Below are 22,049 nucleotides of genomic sequence, written 5' to 3'. Positions count from 1 at the left end.
AAAGCTGTTAAACTTGTCACTCTCGAAAAAAACAAGCACATTATGGATTAACACTTGCTTTTATCCTGAACAAATTACATTGCATTCAATATTTTTTTGTTGATCAGTTCATGCATTCCCTGGGAATCAAACCCATGATCCTGGCATTGCTACCGTAGCTCCATGATCTTTTATTTGAGCTACAGGAACTACTTCATGCCAGAAGTGCATGACACATAAATCATCCCCATCAATAATTTTGCCGGAAAGAAGTCTGCTGTATAAATATGAGACATGAATTTCCTGTGTTACCTGACAGTGTGAAGCCGGACTGGTGGAGGTTCCTAGCAGGGGTTTTAGTGGGTGAGGTACGGGTGGAGGCAGACGGCGTGCCGCCCCTCGACATGGGTGAGAATTCAGACACGGGGCCGTCATACATGCCTCGGGGGACCGCCTTCAGAATGGCCAGCTTTAGGAGAAACACAAACACAGCACTTCAGTTCAATACAGGATTGTGCAGCGCACCGTTTACAGAGAAAGGCACGATTGAGTGTTTGCAATTACATCCCAAGTATGCGTTTATCCTCATGTGGGTTGTTTTTGGGAATTGTGTGCTCCAGTAAATCGTAAATTTCATGTTGTGTTGAAAACTGGTTCCAGATTTGGTTGACAGATTGGTGAGACGGTCAATCATCTCTATTTTTTACAATGTAAGCAAGATATTTTTGAGATTTTATGTGTGGTGTATCGGGATAATGTGTAATTCATGATGTGCATTCATTGGTTCCTATGCTTGGGGAGAGGATATTTAAGTCACGTGATGTGATTTGCACGTGTGGTTGATGTGATGTAATCTGCCTGTGACCTGAACACCAGTAAAGCATGCGTTTGATGGCATTTGGTTTTGCCTCGTGAATATATGACATAAATTGGCGACGAGGATAAATGTGAGAGGACATGGCGCAAATCGGAAGATTAGATGAGTATAAACCAGAAAATGAGTCCTGGTCTGCATATATTGAACGAGCAGAATTGTTCATGATGGCAAATGACGTGGATGATACGAAGCAAGTAGCGACTTTGCTTAGTGCTGTGGGAGCGTCCACATATGGATTACTACGGAATCTGGTTCAGCCTGCAAAGCCAAAGGATAAAACGTTTGAAGAAATTGTGGACATTCTTAAGGCCCATTTTGAACCAAAGCCGTTGATAAAAGCTGAACGCTTCCGATTTCAGCGCTGTGTTCAAAAGCCCCATGAAACTGTGTCCCAGTATGTTGCTGAACTGAAACAATGTGCATCTAAGTGTGACTTTGGTGCAAGTTTGGATGAGTCTCTACGTGATCGTTTTGTTAGCGGAATCCAAAGTGAAGCATGTCAACGAAGATTGCTTTCGGAAGACACACTCACTTTTGCCCGGGCATTTGAAATTGCTCTCAGCATGGAAACCGCAGCTCGAGATACGCAACAACTGAGGAGAACAGAGGATTTAGCGGCAAACGTGCATAAGGTAACTGAGAAGACTGTTTATAACCAGAGACAATTATGCTATCGTTGTAAAGGAAAAAAACATAATGCTCAGGAATGTTATTTTAAAAATTCTAAATGTCACAATTGTGGGAAGATTGGGCATATAAAGAGAGCTTGTAAAGTTAAAGTGAAGTCGCATCTCAACAGTAAATCTGCTGAACAACATAACAAGCATAAAGTAACAGCTTATATGTATGCTGAAGAGCCCGAGCTGGAAATGTTTTCCATGTTAAGTGATACTGAGAAACAGCCTTTCCGAGTGAATTTTAATGTGAATCAGCAGGATTTATTGATGGAAATTGATACAGGAGCGGCTGTAAGCATCATTTCACAACAAGTGTATAAACAATCGTTTGCCCATGTGCCACTGGAGGAAGCTAGAGTAAAGTTAAAAACCTACACCGGTGAATGCATTCCAGTATTGGGTCAATTCACAACTACTGTACAATATGAGGATCAAGTGAACGAGTTACCACTAATTGTAGTAGAAGGGGATGGTCCAAACCTGTGTGGTAGGAACTGGCTCCAGAAAATAAAATTGAATTGGAAAATAATTCGATTTGTGAGTCAAGCTAAGCAGCCTGGGTCTATTCAAGAAGTGCTGGACAAGTATAGTGAAGTCTTTAAGGATGAGCTGGGCACTCTAAAGGACATTAAAGCTACAATTACCAGATTGAAGAGATTGTTTGCTGCATATGGATTACCTGAACAAATAGTGACTGACAATGCAACTACTTTTACTTCTGAGGAATTCCAAAGATTTGTGAAGCAGAATGGTATTAAAGTGAAGTGACATTCAGCCAAGTATGGTGACCCATACTCAGAATTTGTGCTCTGCATTCGGATGCTCTCCCATCCGAAATGCACACACACAGAGCAGTGAACACACACACACACACACTGTGAGCACACACCCGGAGCAGTGGGCAGCCATTTATGCTGCGGCACCCGGGGAGCAGTTGGGGGTTCGATGCCTTGCTCAAGGGCACCTAAGTCGTGGTATTGAAGGTGGAGAGAGAACTGTACATGCACTCCCCCCACCCACAATTCCTGCCGGCCCGGGACTCGAACTCACAACCTTTCGATTGGGAGTCCGACTCTCTAACCATTAGGCCACGACTTCCCCTGCATACCAGGAGTGCACCAAAACACCCAGCAACCAATGGATTGGCAGAAAGATATGTCCAGACGTTTAAGATGGGTATGAAGAAATTGTCTAATGAACAAATGTGCATTGATGATAGACTATCTTTATTTTTATTGCGATATCGCACAACGCCTAATTGTACCACAGGTCAGTCACCTTCTGATTTATTTTTAAAGAGACACATTCGCACCAGGTTGGACTTCCTGAAACCAAACATTCATGAAACTGTTCGCAGAAAACAATATTTGCAGAAAAATCAACATGATTATCGGGCAAGAGAGAGATCCTTTGCTGTGGATGATTCTGTTTTCCTGCGAAGTACAGTGGGAGGAGATCCGAAGTGGCTATCTGGAGTGATTACACAACAGACAGAACCTGTTTCGTACAAGGTACGTGATCCGATATCGGATACTGTGTATAGAAGGCATGGTGACCAACTGAGACCACACACTTCGTCCTCAGAGATTCCAATGCCACAGAATGAGAAGGAGACTGCTCAATATGCTGACCCCAATGATCAAGCCCAATATGCTGACCCCAATGATCAAGCCCAATATGCTGACCCCAATGATCAAGCCCAATATGCTGACCCCAATGATCAAGCCCAATATGCTGACCCCAATGATCAAGCTCAATATGCTGACCCCAATGATCAAGCCCAATATGCTGACCCCAATGATCAAGCTCAATATGCTGACCCCAATGATCAAGCTCAATATGCTGACCCCAATGATCAAGCTCAATATGCTGACCCCAATGATCAAGATTCTGGATTTGCTGGAACGTCAGTAGGTACATTTGACTCTGAGATACCTTCTGAACCTCTGGTTCCATGTCCAGTGGGTCTGCGTCGCTCTAAACGGACTATTAAATTGCCACAGCGTTTTAGAAATTGAGAATTTGAACTAATGTGGTGTTTTTGAATGTGGTGTATGGGTTTTAATGGGGGAGGTAATGTGGTGTATCGGGATAATGTGTAATTCATGATGTGCATTCATTGGTTCCTATGCTTGGGGAGAGGGTATTTAAGTCACGTGATGTGATTTGCACGTGTGGTTGATGTGATGTAATCTGCCTGTGACCTGAACACCAGTAAAGCATGCGTTTGATGGCATTTGGTTTTGCCTCGTGAATATATGACATTATGTATTGATACAAACAGTGGACAGAGTGCTGGGAGAGGAAAATAATGGAAAATAAATAATGTCTTTTAACTACATTGCATTCGAGATTTCATGTACCTGTTTCCTGGCTTTGACACGTTTGTAAGCGAAGTCTGGATATGGGGAGCAGGGAATGAAACGTCCGGTGCCAGGAGTCGCGTGCAGGTTCCCGTCCTCCAGAACAACCTTCCCCTGGCAGACGACCAGCATGGGTGCACCTCTCAGCTCCATCCCCTCGAACACATTATACTCTGCTGCCTAGAACAACACGAGAACATCATGCTGAGAAAGCTCATGTGCAGAACACCTGTGTCCCAAAAATGACCAATGCTGTGCAATTCTTTTGGACCAACTTTTTATAAACTGTCCTTAACTATTACATACATTTAAATGAACCATTTAATACAGTGCAGTTATTGTGCACATACAGTGCAGTAAAGTGTAATTTATTTCTGTGATGCTCCGCTGTATTTTCAGCATCATTACTCCAGTCTTCAGTGTCACATGATCTTCAGAAATCATGAAAATATAATGATTTGCTGCTCAAGAAGCATTTTTTATTATTACCGATGTTGAAAACAGTTGTGCTGCTTCATATTTTCATGCAAACTGTGATACCTTTTTTTTAGATTAGATAAAACAATCAAAAATGTCCAACATGACATTGAGCTGCTGTGCTTTGCAACATAAATTGACACAAACAGCCGTTTTGAGTTTGAGCTTCTGCAAAGAGGAGCATTGAGATACTCCTCACTAATGAAGATCAGATGCAGGAGACTGAGACACGACTCTGGCCTCCTTCATTCACTCTCGTTCTCATTCTTCACCTCTTTGCCAAACAGCTGGATAGAGGAATTACAAAAACATCCTTCCATTTCCTCATTTTTTTTTCTCACAGTCACAGCATCCTGTCTTTTGTTACCACTTTCTCTGAAATGCATCACTTCTGTTTAGTTTACTACTCCCTTATTTTTTTGATTTCTTCATCTCTGGTGGATATCGTAATTGTAGTGGTGTCCCACTGTCTTTCCACAGAAATTTGGCGCTCGTCCATCCTTTGTGTGCGAGAACAGGAAATGACATGCAACTTCTGCCAAGGACGCTGGCATGGGCTTAAGCTCATGTAAAATAACACAAACGCAAGGCTTTCTGGCAGGTGATGAAGTCATGTTTTAGGTGATTTCATAGAGCACGGGAACCAAGGATGCCGAGCCACAGAATAAACCATCAATAAACATCCGCCATGTTATCCACAGTTGAAAGCAATGGCAGCCAGCGCTGTTTAGATGTGTAATGGCTTCTAAAGAAGTGGCTGAACAGGAAATGAAATTGTGATGTCATTTTGGCGGCGCCTCAGTCCTGCTGACTATTTTCCCCAAAGGTTTTCAAACGAGCCCTTTGTAGAATCTGCTCAGGAAATTCCAGGCCCATCTCAGTCGAATCTACAATCTGTAGCTCTGGACACTCATAAACCACTCACTGCAGCTTCTTCAGGACTTATATTGGACTGTGACCCAAAGATTGTCATTGGGGTGGTGTTGGCGCAGTGGATAAGACACACGTCTTTGGCGTGAGAGACCCGGGTTCGAATCCACTGTGAGACACCAATGTGTCCCTGAGCAAGACACTTAACCCCTAGTTGCTCCAGAGGCGTGCAACCTCTGACATATGTAGCAATTGTAAGTTGCCTTGGATAAAAGCGTCAGCTAAATGGATAAATGTAAATGTCATTGTCCAAATTGTGGTTTCATTGCAATGGTAACTAGATGAGAAAAGTCTGTAAACAAACTTTGATGTTGGCTTGGCAAAGTCTTGTTTGAAATCTTGAAAGAACTTTGAAAAGCTTTAAGAATGAAGACTTGGTAAAACTTTAGTTTAGAGAACAATTCTCACAATTGTTTAATAGCATGCTTATTACTAGCATATTGGCTGTTAATTGGTACTTATAAAGCACATCTTAATGTTTCAAATCCAAGCATTGCAAGCTTTACAGAGGTAAGTGGGCGTGACAAGTGTTTTATTTGATGGCAACATGACAGAGGAGGCATTCTGTGCTGCTGAGTTTTTTTTAAACCATTAAAACATAAATGTAAACAATAGTAAATTAGTACATTTAAATTTAACTGTAAGTAACATGCAGTTAAGTGTCTGAAACACTGTAAAACCCGACAAGTTAACTTAACTCAAACCGTTTGAGTAAACAGATTGCCTTGATTTAAACCATGTAAGTTTTTTAACTTTGCATTCAAGTAATTAAGTGATTAACTAAGTGCTGATTGTGAATTAGTGATGAACAGCTGCTGTTAACAAACAGAATCACTGAAGAAAAGAGAAACACAAGAACTACTACAACTGACTTCAGACACAGCCTTAGATGAAATCAACTGAAATAACAGCAGCTGTTCATCACTAATTCACAATTATCTCTCAGTTAACCACTTAATGACTTATTTGCAATGTATATCTTCCTTCAGTGAACTCAACTGAATTAAGTTCAGAGTACTCATAACTCTTAGTTTTTTCAACAAATGGTTTAAGGCAATCGGTTTCCTCAAACGGTTTGAGTTAACATAACTTGTCAGGTTTGAGTGAGGCTGTGTCTGAAGTCAGCTGTATTTCCTTTCTCTCTTTTCTTCAGTAATTCTGTTTGTTAACAGCAAGTGTTCATCACTAAACTCAATTATCACTCAATTAATCACTTAATTACTTAATTGCAATGTATATCTTCTTTCAGGGAACTCAACTGAATTAAGTTCAGAGTACTTATAACTGTTAGTTTTAAAACTTAAATGGTTTAAGGCAATCGGTTTCCTCAAATGGTTTGAGTTAACATAACTTAAGGATATCTGTTTACTCAAACCGTTTGAGTTAAGATTAATTGTCGGGTTTTAAAGTCAAGGCAATCAGTTCACTCAAACGATTTGAGTTAAGTTAACTTGTCGGGTTTTACAGTGAAACATTACATTCAGTTTGCACTTAAAGTTGATCATTTCCATAATATGTACTCTTTACGCAAATCCCTAGTTGATAACTGAAACTGTAATATGTAAGTGATTTGAAAAGTAACGACAAACTTCAAAAAGCTGCATGAAATGAGATGATATTTACTGTATATCTGTTGCACAAATGTGTGGGTAAGTGGTTGGTTCATTAAAAGTGAAGCTTGCAGAGTTGCATTTCTTCTCTCACTTACTAACACATTCCTACAATAATAAAGGTCTGCTGAGACTTAATAAGGCAACAAAAGGAAACTCTGATTGTCAGATATCTCCTGTTTTTATGGCGGTTTTAATTTACGAGGGGTTCCTGTATGAACACACAGTTTGATTAGTTAGAAGCATCTTTTTCCGCTCAGAGGAACTGGAAGGTCAGTGAAGGCCAGCCACTTCAGTTCCCACTCTATGTTTAGATGTTCCTCTGAAACGGGAGTATATAGTGCAATCACTGGATTTATTCAAGGAGCACTTACAGAATGATGAGTTTTAGCAGTGATGGTCCGGGCGGCGTCTGTGTCCCAGATAACCAGATCACTGTCGGAGCCCACGGCTATCCGACCCTTGCGTGGATAAAGGTTGAGGATCTTGGCAGCATTGGTGCTTGTCACAGCGACAAACATGTTCTCATCCATTTTACCAGTGACCTGAGCAAAGGAAAAACAGACAAATGAGAATCAAACACAGTGCTTTGGAGATTTAATGGTGCACTTATGAGAAGAAGGAAATGTTTATAAGATTCAGGGCACTATTTTCAAATACAATCTTTTATCAGATTTCATGGCCCCCAAACATTTTGTTGTATGAATATCTGAACATGCAATTTGTAAAAAAAAAAAAAGAATGAATCTGCTTTTAAACCAAAAAAATCAGTTTTATTCTAGCTTCATGCATTATTTTTTAATCAACACTTGAATATGGGTAAGTTGCATGGAAAAAAAGCAACATTTTAAACAAAAAGCTGAGAAAATCGGGATTTGTCAAATGCTACATCCAAAATCAGATCAATGATCAAAATGTAGACTTGAGTAGATTGATTGCATCAACACTCCTAAAGCTTCCCAGTCCTAGACCACTTCCTAGGTTGGCATTTCATTCAGTTACCTTACTCTATTTTTATTTATATGCTGTTTTATGTTTGATGATATGTGATTGCTTGTTTGTGTGGATGCTTCACCAAGAGAGTTGCACACATCCTGAAATGTGAATCCAAAACATTTTGATCGCCATCTGGTAGCTGGCTGCAGTATAGGGAATAAACCCACCCTCTCCATGTAAATGAATGGGATGTGAGGCAAACTAAATATTCAAATTACACTTCAAATAAATATTTCCCTAAAGGGTTTCTGTCATTTTAGGCAGTTCTTATCACACTGATATATGTTCAAGCGTTCATTATCCTATAAGGTTTGATTTTGGTTTATGGTATAAAAATTGGGTGTGGTGTCATGATTGTGAGCTTGTGATTGGGTCTTTAATGGCCCCACTTCACAATAACTACTGCGCAAACTCATGCTCCAAATGAATCAATACTGCACAGACTCAGGCTTCAGTATATGTCATTGGTGCAAGATGACAGCGTTTTGGCCGTCTTATTTTACAGTCTATGGTTTGATTCCAGAGATTCAGTACTCTATTAGAAGATCTGTAATAATTTCCCCTACTGTATAAAGCTGGAAAATTCTGTCAATGCTGAGGAAAGAGTTCATGTATTGAGCAAATATTCAGATATTTTATATTTTGTGGATCTAAAAATACAGATTACAGTGATCCTCACCACAGCCTTGTCCCAGATGATGGACATCCTTTCCTCTGCTCCGTTGACTCCTTCGGGAATCTGAGTGAAGTCGTCTTTCCCTATAGCCTTCTGAGCCACAGAGAATGTGCAGTGAGCGCTGCCCACCACCGACAGATCACCACTGAAACACACAGACACACCACACTACTTCACTGACTGTACGGTTTATGTAACAGACAAAGCTTGATGGTATCTAGCCTAAAATGGTAAATAGTACAGCTATAACAAGTCAGATTGTTAGGGTCTATGCTACAGCCTTAGATGAAGTATATCAGGTGTCTCGTTTATAAAACACTGTGTAGAAACCGTGCCACATTGATCCTACAATAAATTCTCAAATGTGTGTATGTTAGGGCTGTCAATATTGCAGAAAAACTACATTAGAATTTTGTACTTTAATATTATCAAAATTCGAATTATATTCAAATTTTTAAAAAAAATTTAGTTAGGGGCAAGAAAAGTTTGGCCTCTCTCCTGAGACCACAAGAGGGTGTATCGAGCAAAATATTACTAGTGCAGATTTATTCAAGCCATAAGATAACATATCTGTGAAAAAAGTGCATAATGTTTGAAATAATGTTTATAAACCAATTATAATTAATTAAGTTGCTTAAACAACTATAAACAAAACAGCACCATGTATTTATTCATAGTTTAATACAAAGGGTCAAAAGCCAATCACACAGAGTATATTTGTAATTAAAAACACAAGTTCCAGTGGGATGGGGAAACAACCCAGTCATAAAGTCTAGGGACGCTTTTGTGCGAGACGCAAGTGCAACGCTGATAGATGTCCCTCAAGAAATTGGACAAATTATGCGTTCTTTGTGAACGTCTTGGTTTTAGTTTTGGCGTAAACCAGATCTCTGCATTGATGTTCTTTTCCCCATAATATTTGTAATTAACAACTGATCCACTGATAAGGCTGCCTCCTTAACGCACACCTAAAATGATTTTTATTTTAAATTCGACGAATATTCGAAATTCAATCTGTTTTTCGGACAGCTTATACCCTGACTTGCCACAAACCACTTTTCGATGTCAAAGACCGTTTTTTATCAATATGAAAGTCGGTGTGGATTTCAGCATACAAACTCTAAGATCAAATCTGTGTGTGAATATGTGAATATTTCAATGATAAATTGAGCTAATCATTCAATGATTGAACGGAGAGAATCATTTAATGACCAAATTGAGTGAATAATTCAATGACTAATACATTTGTGCATACACTACAGAAGTGTATTAAAGTGGTGCTCTAAAGGGATATTTCTACCTTTTTTGAGCCATATGAATTAGTTTTGGTGGTAAACATTAATGTAGTTAGGATGATTCAGATATACTAAAATAATGTTTTTGACATTAGTATTATTATTATTAAAATGTGTATCCCATAAGTAGAGATACACCTTGGATGGATGGCTAGTTCATCAATTAAATATTTAACAATAAACTACAAATATCCATCCATTACTTCTAGTCAATAGTTTTGCAGTCTATAAGTTAAAAGACCCAGCGATTAATAACTAACTGACAGAACTGTATTGTAAAATGATGTCTAATATTTTAGGATATGCTTGTGTTACCTGGCCAACAGGGTGTTTAGGTAGTCTGGAGTGGTTGGGTCAGGACTGAGGGGTGGTGAGGTCACAAAAGACGCTGCTTTTGCCCAGTTCTTGCTCCAATAATGAGTCCCATCGGTTCCCAAACTGGCCGTGATCGGCTCGCCAAAAACCACGTTACCTAGAAATAAACAGTTCTCTATGATCTTCTGCTCTAGATATGACCTTTAATGTAAACCTACAATATGTTTTCTGTGTCCTCCAGCCAAAAAGACATGCATCCAAATGTTAAAAGTACCCGCACACTTCTCCTCAAAAAATCCCAAGATCTGAGCACAAACGGTGCGGGATGAATTCTAGGAGTGAGGGTTTGTTCAAAACCCTAAACCTATGTATGAGCAGATTCACCAGTGATGCTTCTCATAGCAAGTAAATTAATCAAAGACCTTTGAAAAACTCATTAAAAGCATTGAGAGGATTAAACTTAAAGCTTTTAGTCTCCGTTCTGGAAAGTCAGAAAGAAGGAGAAGCAAAGTCTAGAACGTCACAGGTTTGTGTCCCTTTTAAAGACTTTTTTAAAAGCACCCAATTGAAGACTGATGAATAGCGTAATACAGATTGTAAGACATTTTACCACAATTTTTGGCATGCTCTAGCAACCATTTCAGAGACATAAACTGTTGCACACTACACTTTCTTAAATAATTAGTTTGCCCAAAACTAGGAATTTTTTAATCATTTACTAACAACATTCCCAAAACCATAAGACTGTCATGCATCTTCAAAAGACAAATGTTAATATTTTTTTAATTAAATCTGGAAGATTATTCCTTTGAAAGTCCATTCACACGTTTTTTTCACCATCATTGTCACTTTATATGATTTAATTTCAGTTTTTAATCACATATAAACACTGATCAATACCCATACACAGAGCACTGTGTATCAAGCAAGAATGTCTGAGTTTCCATTTAACATTGACACTTCCTAAATCTGTGCCACTCAATGCTTAAATTGTAAAAAAAAATACTTCTTATCATAGTTATTTTATATGGGTTGCATCTGGTGGTTAGCTCACCGTATAAGTCTCCCAAAGCAACAGCATTGCATCTGAATGATTTACAGTAACTAAACAGCAAGAGCTCTTAAAATGATGGATCATGGCACCGTTACAACAGACCGGCAAGTGCATATAAAATAAACATTTCATAGAGTGCAAATAATGCATTGACAACTAACATATAATGACAAATGAATAATAATGCATTTATAATAATTAAACTGTTACTTACACACATGCCACACAGTTGTATCCAACTGAAGGTAATTACTGTCATGAATATATATGTCAAAGATGAGTGTCTCTCAACAGAGGTTTATTTAACTCAGATGAGATGTGTACACTGCTCAACATCTGGTGAAGCTCAGCTTACGCTGCTGACGTGCTCATGCTGTGGTTTCTTATTTTAGCAGACATTTCATTGTGTTCTGCGCCTTGTTTCCCAGGAACCTACATGTATGTGATATTGTGTACCTTTTTTCCTGGCCTGTGAGATGATGTCAGCAGCGCTCTTGCTCATCACACGGGTCACGTAGAGCGGACAGTTGGTTTGACTGGCAATAGTGACCGCTCGAAACACCGCTTCAGCCTCCAGCTACACACACACACACACACAGATTCATCTCAAAAGGTCCCCTCCCCACTTTCTTGGCTGACCTCAAGAAAGCCATCTTATCTGCAAAATATCACTGGTAGACTCCTGCCAGATTAATTAAATCTGTTAGGCAGGACGATTTTCAACAGGAAATCAGATTGATGCAACTGATTTAACACAAGTTCTGTGTCTTATTGTGAGTTTTGCATTGAGAACCCAATATTTCGCAGGGCCTGCAGTGATGTTCTAGCACTACCAAACCCCCACAGAGAAGAGCATACAGCTGTGTTTGTGCTCTCTGACCTCCTCTGGACGGCTGAGAACGTGTCCCTCGGGTCCGGTGATGCCCATCTCCAGCATACGGTTCTGCTCCTGAACAACACACAGACCAGAGTCGCTTTTCTGTCACTCTTTGCATTGTCCTTGTATTATTTGTGCTTTTTTTAACATACGTGGTGCATGAACAATGTCATTAAAGAAGACGTGAAAACTGTGTAATCATTTATTTTGAGGAACACCGACATTTTTTCAGGAAGTTCAGCTCTTTAACTCTTTCCCCGCCGTTGATGAGCTATCTTGTCATTTAGAAGACAACGCTGCACCGCCATTAACGAGTTTTTACAGCTTTTTGTGCACTATTACACATCTTCAGCACGAGTATAAAAACACGTGAACGGGACGGATTATGTAAACAGATGCATATTAAAAATAATGCAGTCGTCAGCAATAGGACTAGCACTTATGTGCAATTTAATCTTAATGGCTAGATTTTTTTTAACACGCTTAAGTAAAAGGGATTTTAAAAAAGTAACTTTTAATAAGTGCACTTTGTAAAAATCTTAAATTAAAATCTGTACATTTGAAATAATTCATTGATTAGTAATATTTTGTTATGCTTTAAAGAAGTACACTTATTTCCATATGTTGACTAACGTACTAAAGCACATGTTAAGTACTGGATTAAAATTTTAACTGTAGTGCGTTTTATGTGATATTACATTTAAAGATAATATATTGTAAATGTTGTAGATTGCAACTATCGTTATAACTGTGTACAAACAAGTATATTTAAATACACAACAGGAGATTCGTTTCTAAATCTTGCAAAGTTTTTTGTGTGGCTCTTGTGATCGATGGACTCCATACGCCGAAGACACACATTAATGGTGACGTCTTTTGATTCTCCATTTCATAACCTCTTTAATATTCATAAGGTTCACATACCTCAGCAATTATTTCTCCATTTTCAGCGTGGACCTGTGCAATTCCTCCATGCTCTCCGAGGAATGTGAAGATCTCATAAAGCTGTTCATACACATATAGAAAAATAGAGAGAAAATCGCTTTAAAATGACTTTTTTGTAACAATGAGATCAATCTAGTCTAATCTTGTTTTTATAGAAAATTAAGGCATTTTTCATCAAATTAGGTAATGGCAGAATAACATTTATATATTGGTACTTAGAACTTTTATATGCACCAATATATCATTAATAAATGGCTAAATTCTTCTACGTAAAATGCTGTGAATGGAGAGATTTGTGAATTTTTTAATAAAAAAAGAAATCACCAACAAACGCAATTTTTAAGGGTCAGATCAGATCAACATAAAAAATGCATACATAAATAAATGATAACTATAATTTCTTGGGCTTACCTCACTGTTGCTCATCTGATAGAGGTCTTTATAGGCCATATAGACCTGGAAAGAGTTCACTCCTATTGAGACACAACACATAAATCAGAAAACATCAACTCTGCCAGCTTTCACAACCATTCTTTACTTCCATGATCTTATACTCAAACTAGAAAACAAACATAAAAACTAGGGAGGGGATTTTGTCCATCATGAATTAATAGAATGGAGAAAATACCAGAATGCATGGGGAAAAACATTTAATAATATAAAGTGATGAATCACGACCAGAGATGTGGAATAATTTCAGTTTTTTAGACTAGTAGTAATACACAGCAGAACAGATTCTGTGCTCAGGTGTATGTTAAGCTGTAATAAAGCAGCATCGCTGTCAGAAATAGTACAAATGACCAAAAATAACTTGTTAAATCACAGCACATTCCCTGTGGGATACTGTACTGCTTATATTTTTATCTTCAAATGGTTTTTTTTTAGTATGCTGGACCATTTTTGTACAATTCAGAATTTTTTTTTTATCTAGATGCTTCAACTCTTTGGTCAAGGGCTTACTTTTGTATTTTTTTTCACTAAAAGTCGTACTTGAGGCACACTCAGTGAAACCATTCACTTATAAAGCGAATCTTCAGCCCAAGTCTGTGAAACTGCGGCAGCTCAAGTGAGCTCCACTGCACACTGAACGATCACAAAACACATCTGTCATATCCACGTGCAAAAACTGTGCAAAAACACCATCTTCATAAGAGTCGAAATAGCTTTGAAAGAAGTGTTTCAGCCTCCACTCTCCACACAAACGATTGGATATGTACATAACGGCACATATTTATCTAGGTTACATTTTTAATTAAAATTGTGAAATGCATGAAGTGAACATGAACTTAATAAAGAAACTAAAAGAAATATTATCCAAAACTGAACTATTTTCATGGCTGCAAAAGCAGCTGTGGGCCTTGAATTGAGGGCTGTGCATGACTCTAGTCGTTCCCTCGTTTCAATTAATAGTTCCCCCTCAGCTCGGGCCGGCCCATATGCACCTGCACACCCAGACGCTACGCCCTGGTGTGTAAGCAATCTTAAAAAAGTGTAATAGTAAAAGATCTCCCACCTCTCTCCTTAATGAGACTCAGGACCTCTTGTTTGATGCCGTCGCTCCAGTGGGTGATGTCCACATGCAGAGAGTAATCACAGCACACTTTCTCATCGGCCCACTCTCGCCAGCGCTCGAACGCCTCCAGCAGACTAGAGCCCGGCTCCGGGATCACATGATCCACTGCAGGACACACACACACACACACACACACACACAGCTCATCTGTGACCTGGCAGTCTGAAGTCTCTGGGGTAAATCTGTAGCTATAGCCAACAATACATTGTATGGGTCAAAATGTATGTCAAAAAAATCTTTAGGATATGAAGTAAAGATTATGTTCCATTAAATATTTTGTAAATTTCCTACTGTAAATATATCAAAAATGTATTTTCATTAGTAACATTCATTGCTAAGAACTTCATCTGAACAACTTTAAAGATGATTTTCTCAATATTTAGATTTTTTTCCTCCCTCAGATTCCAGATTTACAAATAGTTGCATCTCAGACAAATATTGTTCGATCCTAACAAACCACACATCAATGAAGAGATAATTCAAAATGACCCTTATGACTGGTTTTGTGGTCCAGGGTCACGTATTTTGTTGAATAACTTACTAAATTGGTGTAAATTGGAGCTATAAAGCTATTTCTTGATGATTGAGTAAATGGAACTTGATTTTATTTTACATTTTATTTAATTCATTGCTTTAAATATAATTGCAATAAAAACTTCAGTGTATTTTCTGGCGTGGGAGGAAAAAAAAGATTCCTTGATGAACCACGAGGCTCTTTTGAATCAATTCTGAAAACTTTGTTCTTTTTTTGCATCCCTCACTGACTGTCCTGACTGTCTGGAAAACTTTAATATACTTACCTTGTGTTCATTGCTTGTAAAGTGTTTCTTTTGACCTTTTATTAGTTTATATTTGCTTGTATTTTTGTATATTTAGTTAGTACCTCATCCAGTTGTATTAATTCATTGTTCATTTTGATATCCAAAGTTGGTCAACTCATTAATATGAAAAAATGTTTATATATATGTGTGTGTAAAATCCTTTTTGAATCAGATTGTGTTTCCCAGAATCAGACTGAATATTTTCGGACCATTAGTCCAGGAACATACGATCAGATCCGGTGAGGAGTCTCTCAATATTTCACTGCTTCTTCATTGTCTCCATATTATCTGCATGTATAATCTAGCACACACTTCCTCTGGGAACAAAGGGACGTCTACAGCTGGATTTTTACTCTAAAATGTATCAGTGCTAACAGTCCCTGGTAAACACAGTGATTACTGTAAAACAAGCCACTCTTACACACCAGCTGTTGTCACTTTTTCGTCATCATCTGTAGCCTGCAGCGGTCCGAAAGGACTACTGTCTTTCCACTCAACTAAAATGTCCTCGTGGGCTGCATACAAGAGCTTTGTGTGGTTACCGGAAGCCTACTATTGTTGTCAATGTTTATCCCTTTTCATTCACACACACACTTTCTTCTGTGAAGCTTACAGCTTCACTGCAAAACATATTAACATTGTAGTTTTAGTGGTATAAATGAAGACACTTAGGTTCACTCAGCAATATTAAATCATATTTTTGCCAGTTAAATGACTAATTAATGTGCAGTTTCTTGCACAGACTGATCGTTTCGCTTCTTAAGACCTCAAAATATCAGCAGGAGTCAAACGGGTTTGTTTTGTCTAGCCTGATATGTTTTAGGCTCTCACGTGACAATAGCTAAAGAACACCTACATCTTGGAGAGCCAGAGGTTGAGTAAATTAGCAGCAGATAAACATGGCAGTCTTAGTCAGACCTCACCGATCATGGTGGTTCCTCCAGCGAGAGCAGCCTTGGTGCCCTGAGAGAAGTCATCCACAGTGTTCATCCCCCTGAAGGGCATCTGTAGGTGTGTGTGGATGTCAATTCCTCCAGGGATCACCATCTTCCCATCGGCCTCAATGGTCTTCACCCCTCCTGGGACTATCAGGTTGTCTCCAATTTGCCTTCAAGTTGACAGAAGACAGTAACTCAGAAAGTCGATTTAAAATTTTCTACACTTTGGTATAAATTAGGGGTGTAACGATTCATCGATATGGATCGATACATCGATACGATGTCTGACGATACAATGCATCGATGCCACATACAAAATATCGATATCTGTAGTATAAATATAAAGTACAGGCACCATTCTGAACTGTCCACATTTTCACATAATATCCGTCTATGCATTATCGCCAACGGGTGCATTCCTCGCTGAAACTCATGTATCTAGACTTGATATAAGGAGTTCCTCTGCCCGAATGCACAAGGTGAAGTATAAAAATGCTCGGGATTGTTGGCGGAACAGAAGTTTTCAGCGCACATGTCTAAAAAATAAAGACGGTTGTTTAAAATAGATATATAATATCAAAATATCGATATATCAATCGATATACTCCTGTATCGGATCAAATCATAATCGTATCGTATTATTTTTTGGATATCGATATCGTATCGTATCATGATTTACACCCCTAGAATAAATGTGAATTGATTGAGGATTGTATAACAGTTGTATAACTCTTCTTAGTGTAAAAATGATATATAATGCATGTAAAATACTTGTTTTATTGTTTTCAAAAAAGCTTTTTAATTTAACACATACAGTACACACTGTATTTTTGAGTTACGACGTTTTGATTGAACTCTTTTTTTTAATGGACAAGAAGCTGTATTTAGATCCAGTGTGGCTGTACTGTATCTGAACGCAGCTTACTTGATGACTCCGTCCTCCATATAGATGTCTGCAAAGAAGGACTGGTCATCGTTCACAATCCGACCACCTTTAATCAGGAGCCTCTCACTCTGAGAAAACATGAGAGAGAGAGAGAGAGAGAGAGAGATCATTTAGACTGCAAAAACATTTTCATACTTTTGTTTAGATTGCAAAAATGAAGATGGTTTTAATGCAACTTGCATGTGCATGCAGTCACAAGTTCTACACATTGCTGCAAAGATTGCTTTTCTACAACAATTTACTCTAGAAACTGTTCTCATTTTTGAGAATTTATGGACTGGATGCAAACAGATATCATTTAATTTAAGGCTCCAGCAACTGGTGAAACATAAAAATGAATAGCTACATAATCAACAGCAGATTTTATTATCAATTACTGTGATGTGCCAGTAGTGTAATAAAACATGCAATGTAATACAAGAATCAAAAACACATTGCATAAAAATCAATATAGCAGGAATCTCGAGTGCAACTTTAAAACACAGGCTAAATGATTGAGCTAAATCACATTATATTTCAAATCTCAACTGCTCGATTGCTTGCATTGTTGCAAAACTATATTATGACCCAGCTCTAATCTGCTAAACGCAGCTGTGAGAAGTGAGAGGTTATTAAGAAATCTGAAACATTTAGATCATAATAAAGCTGCTTTGAAACAATGTGCATTATTCACTCACACTCACTTCACTTCACTTCACTTCATTATGGATTTGGCTTGACTTGAAGGGCGCAGATTGTTACTATTGCATAAAAAGCCTTCAAATTAAACATTACCAAGACATTCAAAACTGATTTCCGTCACTACACAATTTACAGTTTAAAGTAAATTTAAAGTCCTGCTATTTCAAATTCAGTCACTACATGAGGTTTGCTGCTGTAGCTCCATGCATCACTTCAACTTAGGGTCAAAATCACCCGAAACACTTCATAACAGCACATCACCTGAGAACTCGAAAGAAGACGTAAGCCTCAGCAGGGAACCGTCTCGTCATTATTTGAACAAAGACAACTTGACAAGAAACATTCCGTGTCTTGAAACCACAAGAAAGCACTCCAAATCATGCAAAAGAGTGCTTTTACAATGCACAGGTTGCTCTGCGTAGATACAAAGTGACACATAAAAACAGCACAGAACTAATCGTTCAGTAATGCTTGTTATATAAATCCAGAGTGAAACTACAAGAATAGGTGCACCTTAAATCTAAAGAACATGATTCGTACATGATTCATTTGAATAAATGCATGTTTGTATAAATGCAGGTTGATGCTGATAAAGCAAGGATGTAGGCCTAAATGTACAGAAAGTGTATTACTTTGACAGACAGACAGTTAGACGAATGCCAGAGTCCACTCTAAGCCGTGCACGCAAACAGTGCAGTCATTTGTTAATGGGAAGACACAGCCAAAGAACACAGAGCCAGAGGACATTAAGGCGTGGAGCATTAACCGTTAGAAAACCTCTCTGTATGCATCCAGAGCTGCAGCCTTGTTGCCTGGTGAGCAAAATATTTACCATCCGCTCATGAGAGTTTCTTCTTTTCTGCCAACATAGCAGTCGAAACACTGGAGCTCATCCATCGACATGATGACCAGCCTCTGTTACACTCACGGCTGAGTTATCTGGGATGTTATAGTCAGGGGAGTCATGCTCCTAGGTTGTGTTTTGAGGGGACACAAGTAACAGGTCTTCCAGGTCTAGTGGTCTAATGCATACATAATGACTGGATTCAAATCTTTTTATAATAAACCAAGCAAACGTGCAACTGAACACGACTTCCAGCGATCATCCTCCTTTGCTGTATCGACTATAAAACCAATTCCAATCCCAAATGAAAATAACTTTAGTTTTAACTGTAATAATAACTACTTTTCTTCATGATGAACTGAAGCAAGAACACACTTATGAATATGCTATTGATTCGGTCTCCCATAGAAAGGCTGAACTGTACCTTATTTCTGCGATTGGAAGCACATTTTGTGACAGACTCCCATCCTTTGCACAAACTTAATTAATATTTTGTACAATTTAGGATGAAATCCCCCAAGGCCTTGCATGTTAAATCTCCTTGGTTCTGCACAAATCCTATAAGCAACATGGCATAGTTTGGGTTAAAAACAGACAGATTGACTAAAAGGTGACTTTGAACCAACAATAATCTCGAACGTAGAATATTTACTTCAGTCTTTTGGAAGTCAAAATTCATTTGTGAAAACCTGTGCTGAGGTTATAGGAACTAGATCCATGTTGGTATTCATAACAGCTTTTTCCATTGCCACATCTGTAATAATAGAAATATTTTTGGTATTACGATAACATCGATGTCTTCTTTTACATTTCATTCCAATCCTAAAGTAATATACTACATTAATCATATCGCACCATATGTATGACGCACTATGACTATGGTTTTATGTTTATGCGGTGCGATACACAACACATGTAAAAAGACAATATAAGTCATTATAATTAAGGCTGCACAATTAATCGAATTTCTAATCGCGATTACAATTATGGATGCCACAATTACGTAATCGTTCAAAGCAGCAATAAATCGTTCAAAGTCCACTTACTGTACGTTATTCTGCACGCTTAATATAGGTTTTTTTTTCTTTCTACATGTTATCTTATGGGTTTTTTCCATCGTTTTAGTTTATAACATTATAAAACCATTCGTATTTTAACTTTTTTTATAATTTAAAGAAGAAACCAATCCAATGTGTATTTGTCATTTGACGTTTAATATTATTGAAAAGCACTAAAAAGTTTTTCAGTTCGAGCTTGTTTATTTTCATATAAAAACACAGCATGCCGTTGCATCAAACAATGGTATTTTTAACATCATCCAATGTAAATTGTGATAATCGTAATTAATAATCGCAGGGAATAATCAACAATTTTGTGTAGCTCTTATTATAATCAGTAATTATGTCCCCACTGGATGCAACAAATGCCTCGTTTGTAATGGTTTTTATTGGTTTTATCTCATCGCTCTGGGACACACATCACAGTATGGTGAGGGGTGTAACATTTCCTTCACACGCTTGAGGTATTCAGCCAATCACAACGCACTGGATAGCTGGCCAATCAGAGCACACCTTGCTTTTCAGATCGATGAGCTATGTAAAATATATGCGTTTCAGGAGGCGGGGCATAGAGGAGAAACAATAATGTACAGTATGTGTTTTTGAACCTTAAACCACATAAACACATTACATTACACCAAATACACAAAATAATGTTCTTTTTAGCAACATCATACGGCCCCTTTAAAAACAGCCATTGATCAGAGCTCATTAGTTCCTGTCAATCAAAAAAGTACGTGCAAACTCGTGAAAGGCTTATAGACTAAAATATGGATTCTAATTTGTCATGCATGTGATTGGTTGATTCAAACCTGCAAAACAATACAAAAATAAAAATAAAATAAAACATGAAAATTATTTCTCACAAAAGCATACCAGAGGGTTTTTACCAGAAATTTGACTTTGAGAAAAAGCAATCTCATTCACTTTGGAAAGCAGCAAGTTTTAAATATATAATATCTTGTAAGTATTTAACTGGGGCAGAGGAGCAAACAGCACTGTGCATTCAGACAGGTCTGCAGGCCTGATGCTAATGTGCAGAGATGGATGGCTCTTTAGAGTAAGTCCCTGATGTCCAGAGAAAGAGAGAACCACACCTCGCCTCTCCGCACAATACAGCACACACCGGAGAAACGCATTCAAACATATCAATCTCTTGCGCGATTCTGGCACATTTTGCACACGTCTTTTCAAAATCAAAATACTAAAGAGAAAATAATAAGCTGTGCGCAGTCTAACAACAGCATCAGCACCGCGAGGATCTCCGAGACAAAGAACATCACTGTAAAAACCAATACACTGCACTGCAAATGATTAGAAAAACCTCTCGAAGACCCATGCACACGCACTCGAGCTTTACAAACATCTCTCTAAAATCAGCCTGAGGTCATTGTGTGCTGCTGGATGCTGGCAGTGAAGCAGGCTCAGTCATGGGCGTGATTTTCTTGCTGCAGTATACACCGGCTCAGACTCAGCACAACATTTCCTTTCTCTCTATAAAAGACTGTAGGAATCAGTATAATGATAAAAACACAACCACGGTGACTTAATGATTTAGGCATTGCACTTTGAATATGCTTTTTCCAAAAAACACATCTGAACTGGAATCAGTCTCAGCTCCTCACTATCAGTTCAACACAAGATTCTCCTGACATTCACTCCTGGCCACAAACCTACACTATCTATCTAGCCCACTCCAGAAAATATGCTTTCAAATATGAATATAAATGCATGAACTTACAGTGATCTTTGGGATATTCTTTTTGCCCTGGTAAGACATGGTTGGATCTCGGTTGATGCAGATGTCTTTATTCTGTTAGTGGTTGCGCACACTGGACTTGATCGTCTGTTCTGCTGGGCTCCTCCCTCCATGTCCAGCCGGGAGTCGTGTGGGACTCTAGCCACCAGGCGGCGCCAACAACACTCATTTATTCGAATCGGTTCTCTCGAACAGCTCTTGATACTGAACCGGTTCGAAAGATGATTCATATTTTCTTTATTCTTTAATCTTTGTTATATTTTCAAGTAATCTGAATGTATTTGGACCATCTCTTACACTGTTACAGTAGCCACAGTAAAAGCTAATAATAAAAGCTCACTGATTATCACGGCTACTG

At 38.3% G+C, this 22,049-nt stretch overlaps 1 protein-coding gene across 2 annotated transcripts in view; it reads right to left on the bottom strand.

Moving 5' to 3' along the window:
• LOC132117545 (dihydropyrimidinase-related protein 3) overlaps positions 1-21,815 on the bottom strand; it is a 23,978-nt gene extending 2,163 nt beyond the window's left edge. The window contains exons 1-13 of one of the 2 annotated variants that reach the window (XM_059526899.1): positions 21,674-21,815; positions 17,329-17,417; positions 16,389-16,573; positions 14,585-14,749; positions 13,483-13,544; positions 13,051-13,131; positions 12,130-12,198; positions 11,706-11,826; positions 10,196-10,352; positions 8,589-8,730; positions 7,288-7,458; positions 3,897-4,076; positions 292-448 (exon numbers count right to left, since the gene is read on the bottom strand). In XM_059526899.1, coding sequence (XP_059382882.1) covers positions 292-448; positions 3,897-4,076; positions 7,288-7,458; positions 8,589-8,730; positions 10,196-10,352; positions 11,706-11,826; positions 12,130-12,198; positions 13,051-13,131; positions 13,483-13,544; positions 14,585-14,749; positions 16,389-16,573; positions 17,329-17,417; positions 21,674-21,712 — 1,618 coding nt within the window. In that variant the 5' untranslated portion in view covers positions 21,713-21,815. Of the gene's footprint in view, positions 1-291; positions 449-3,896; positions 4,077-7,287; positions 7,459-8,588; positions 8,731-10,195; positions 10,353-11,705; positions 11,827-12,129; positions 12,199-13,050; positions 13,132-13,482; positions 13,545-14,584; positions 14,750-16,388; positions 16,574-17,328; positions 17,460-21,673 lie in introns of those variants that run through there. The other variant, XM_059526898.1, reaches the window with a different exon arrangement.
• Positions 21,816-22,049: the final 234 nt, after the last annotated feature.

The sequence above is a fragment of the Carassius carassius genome, chromosome 36 (genome assembly GCF_963082965.1).
Source record: "Carassius carassius chromosome 36, fCarCar2.1, whole genome shotgun sequence".
Taxonomy (NCBI): Eukaryota; Metazoa; Chordata; class Actinopteri; order Cypriniformes; family Cyprinidae; genus Carassius; species Carassius carassius.
This window is presented reverse-complemented; position numbering and strand designations above follow the sequence as displayed.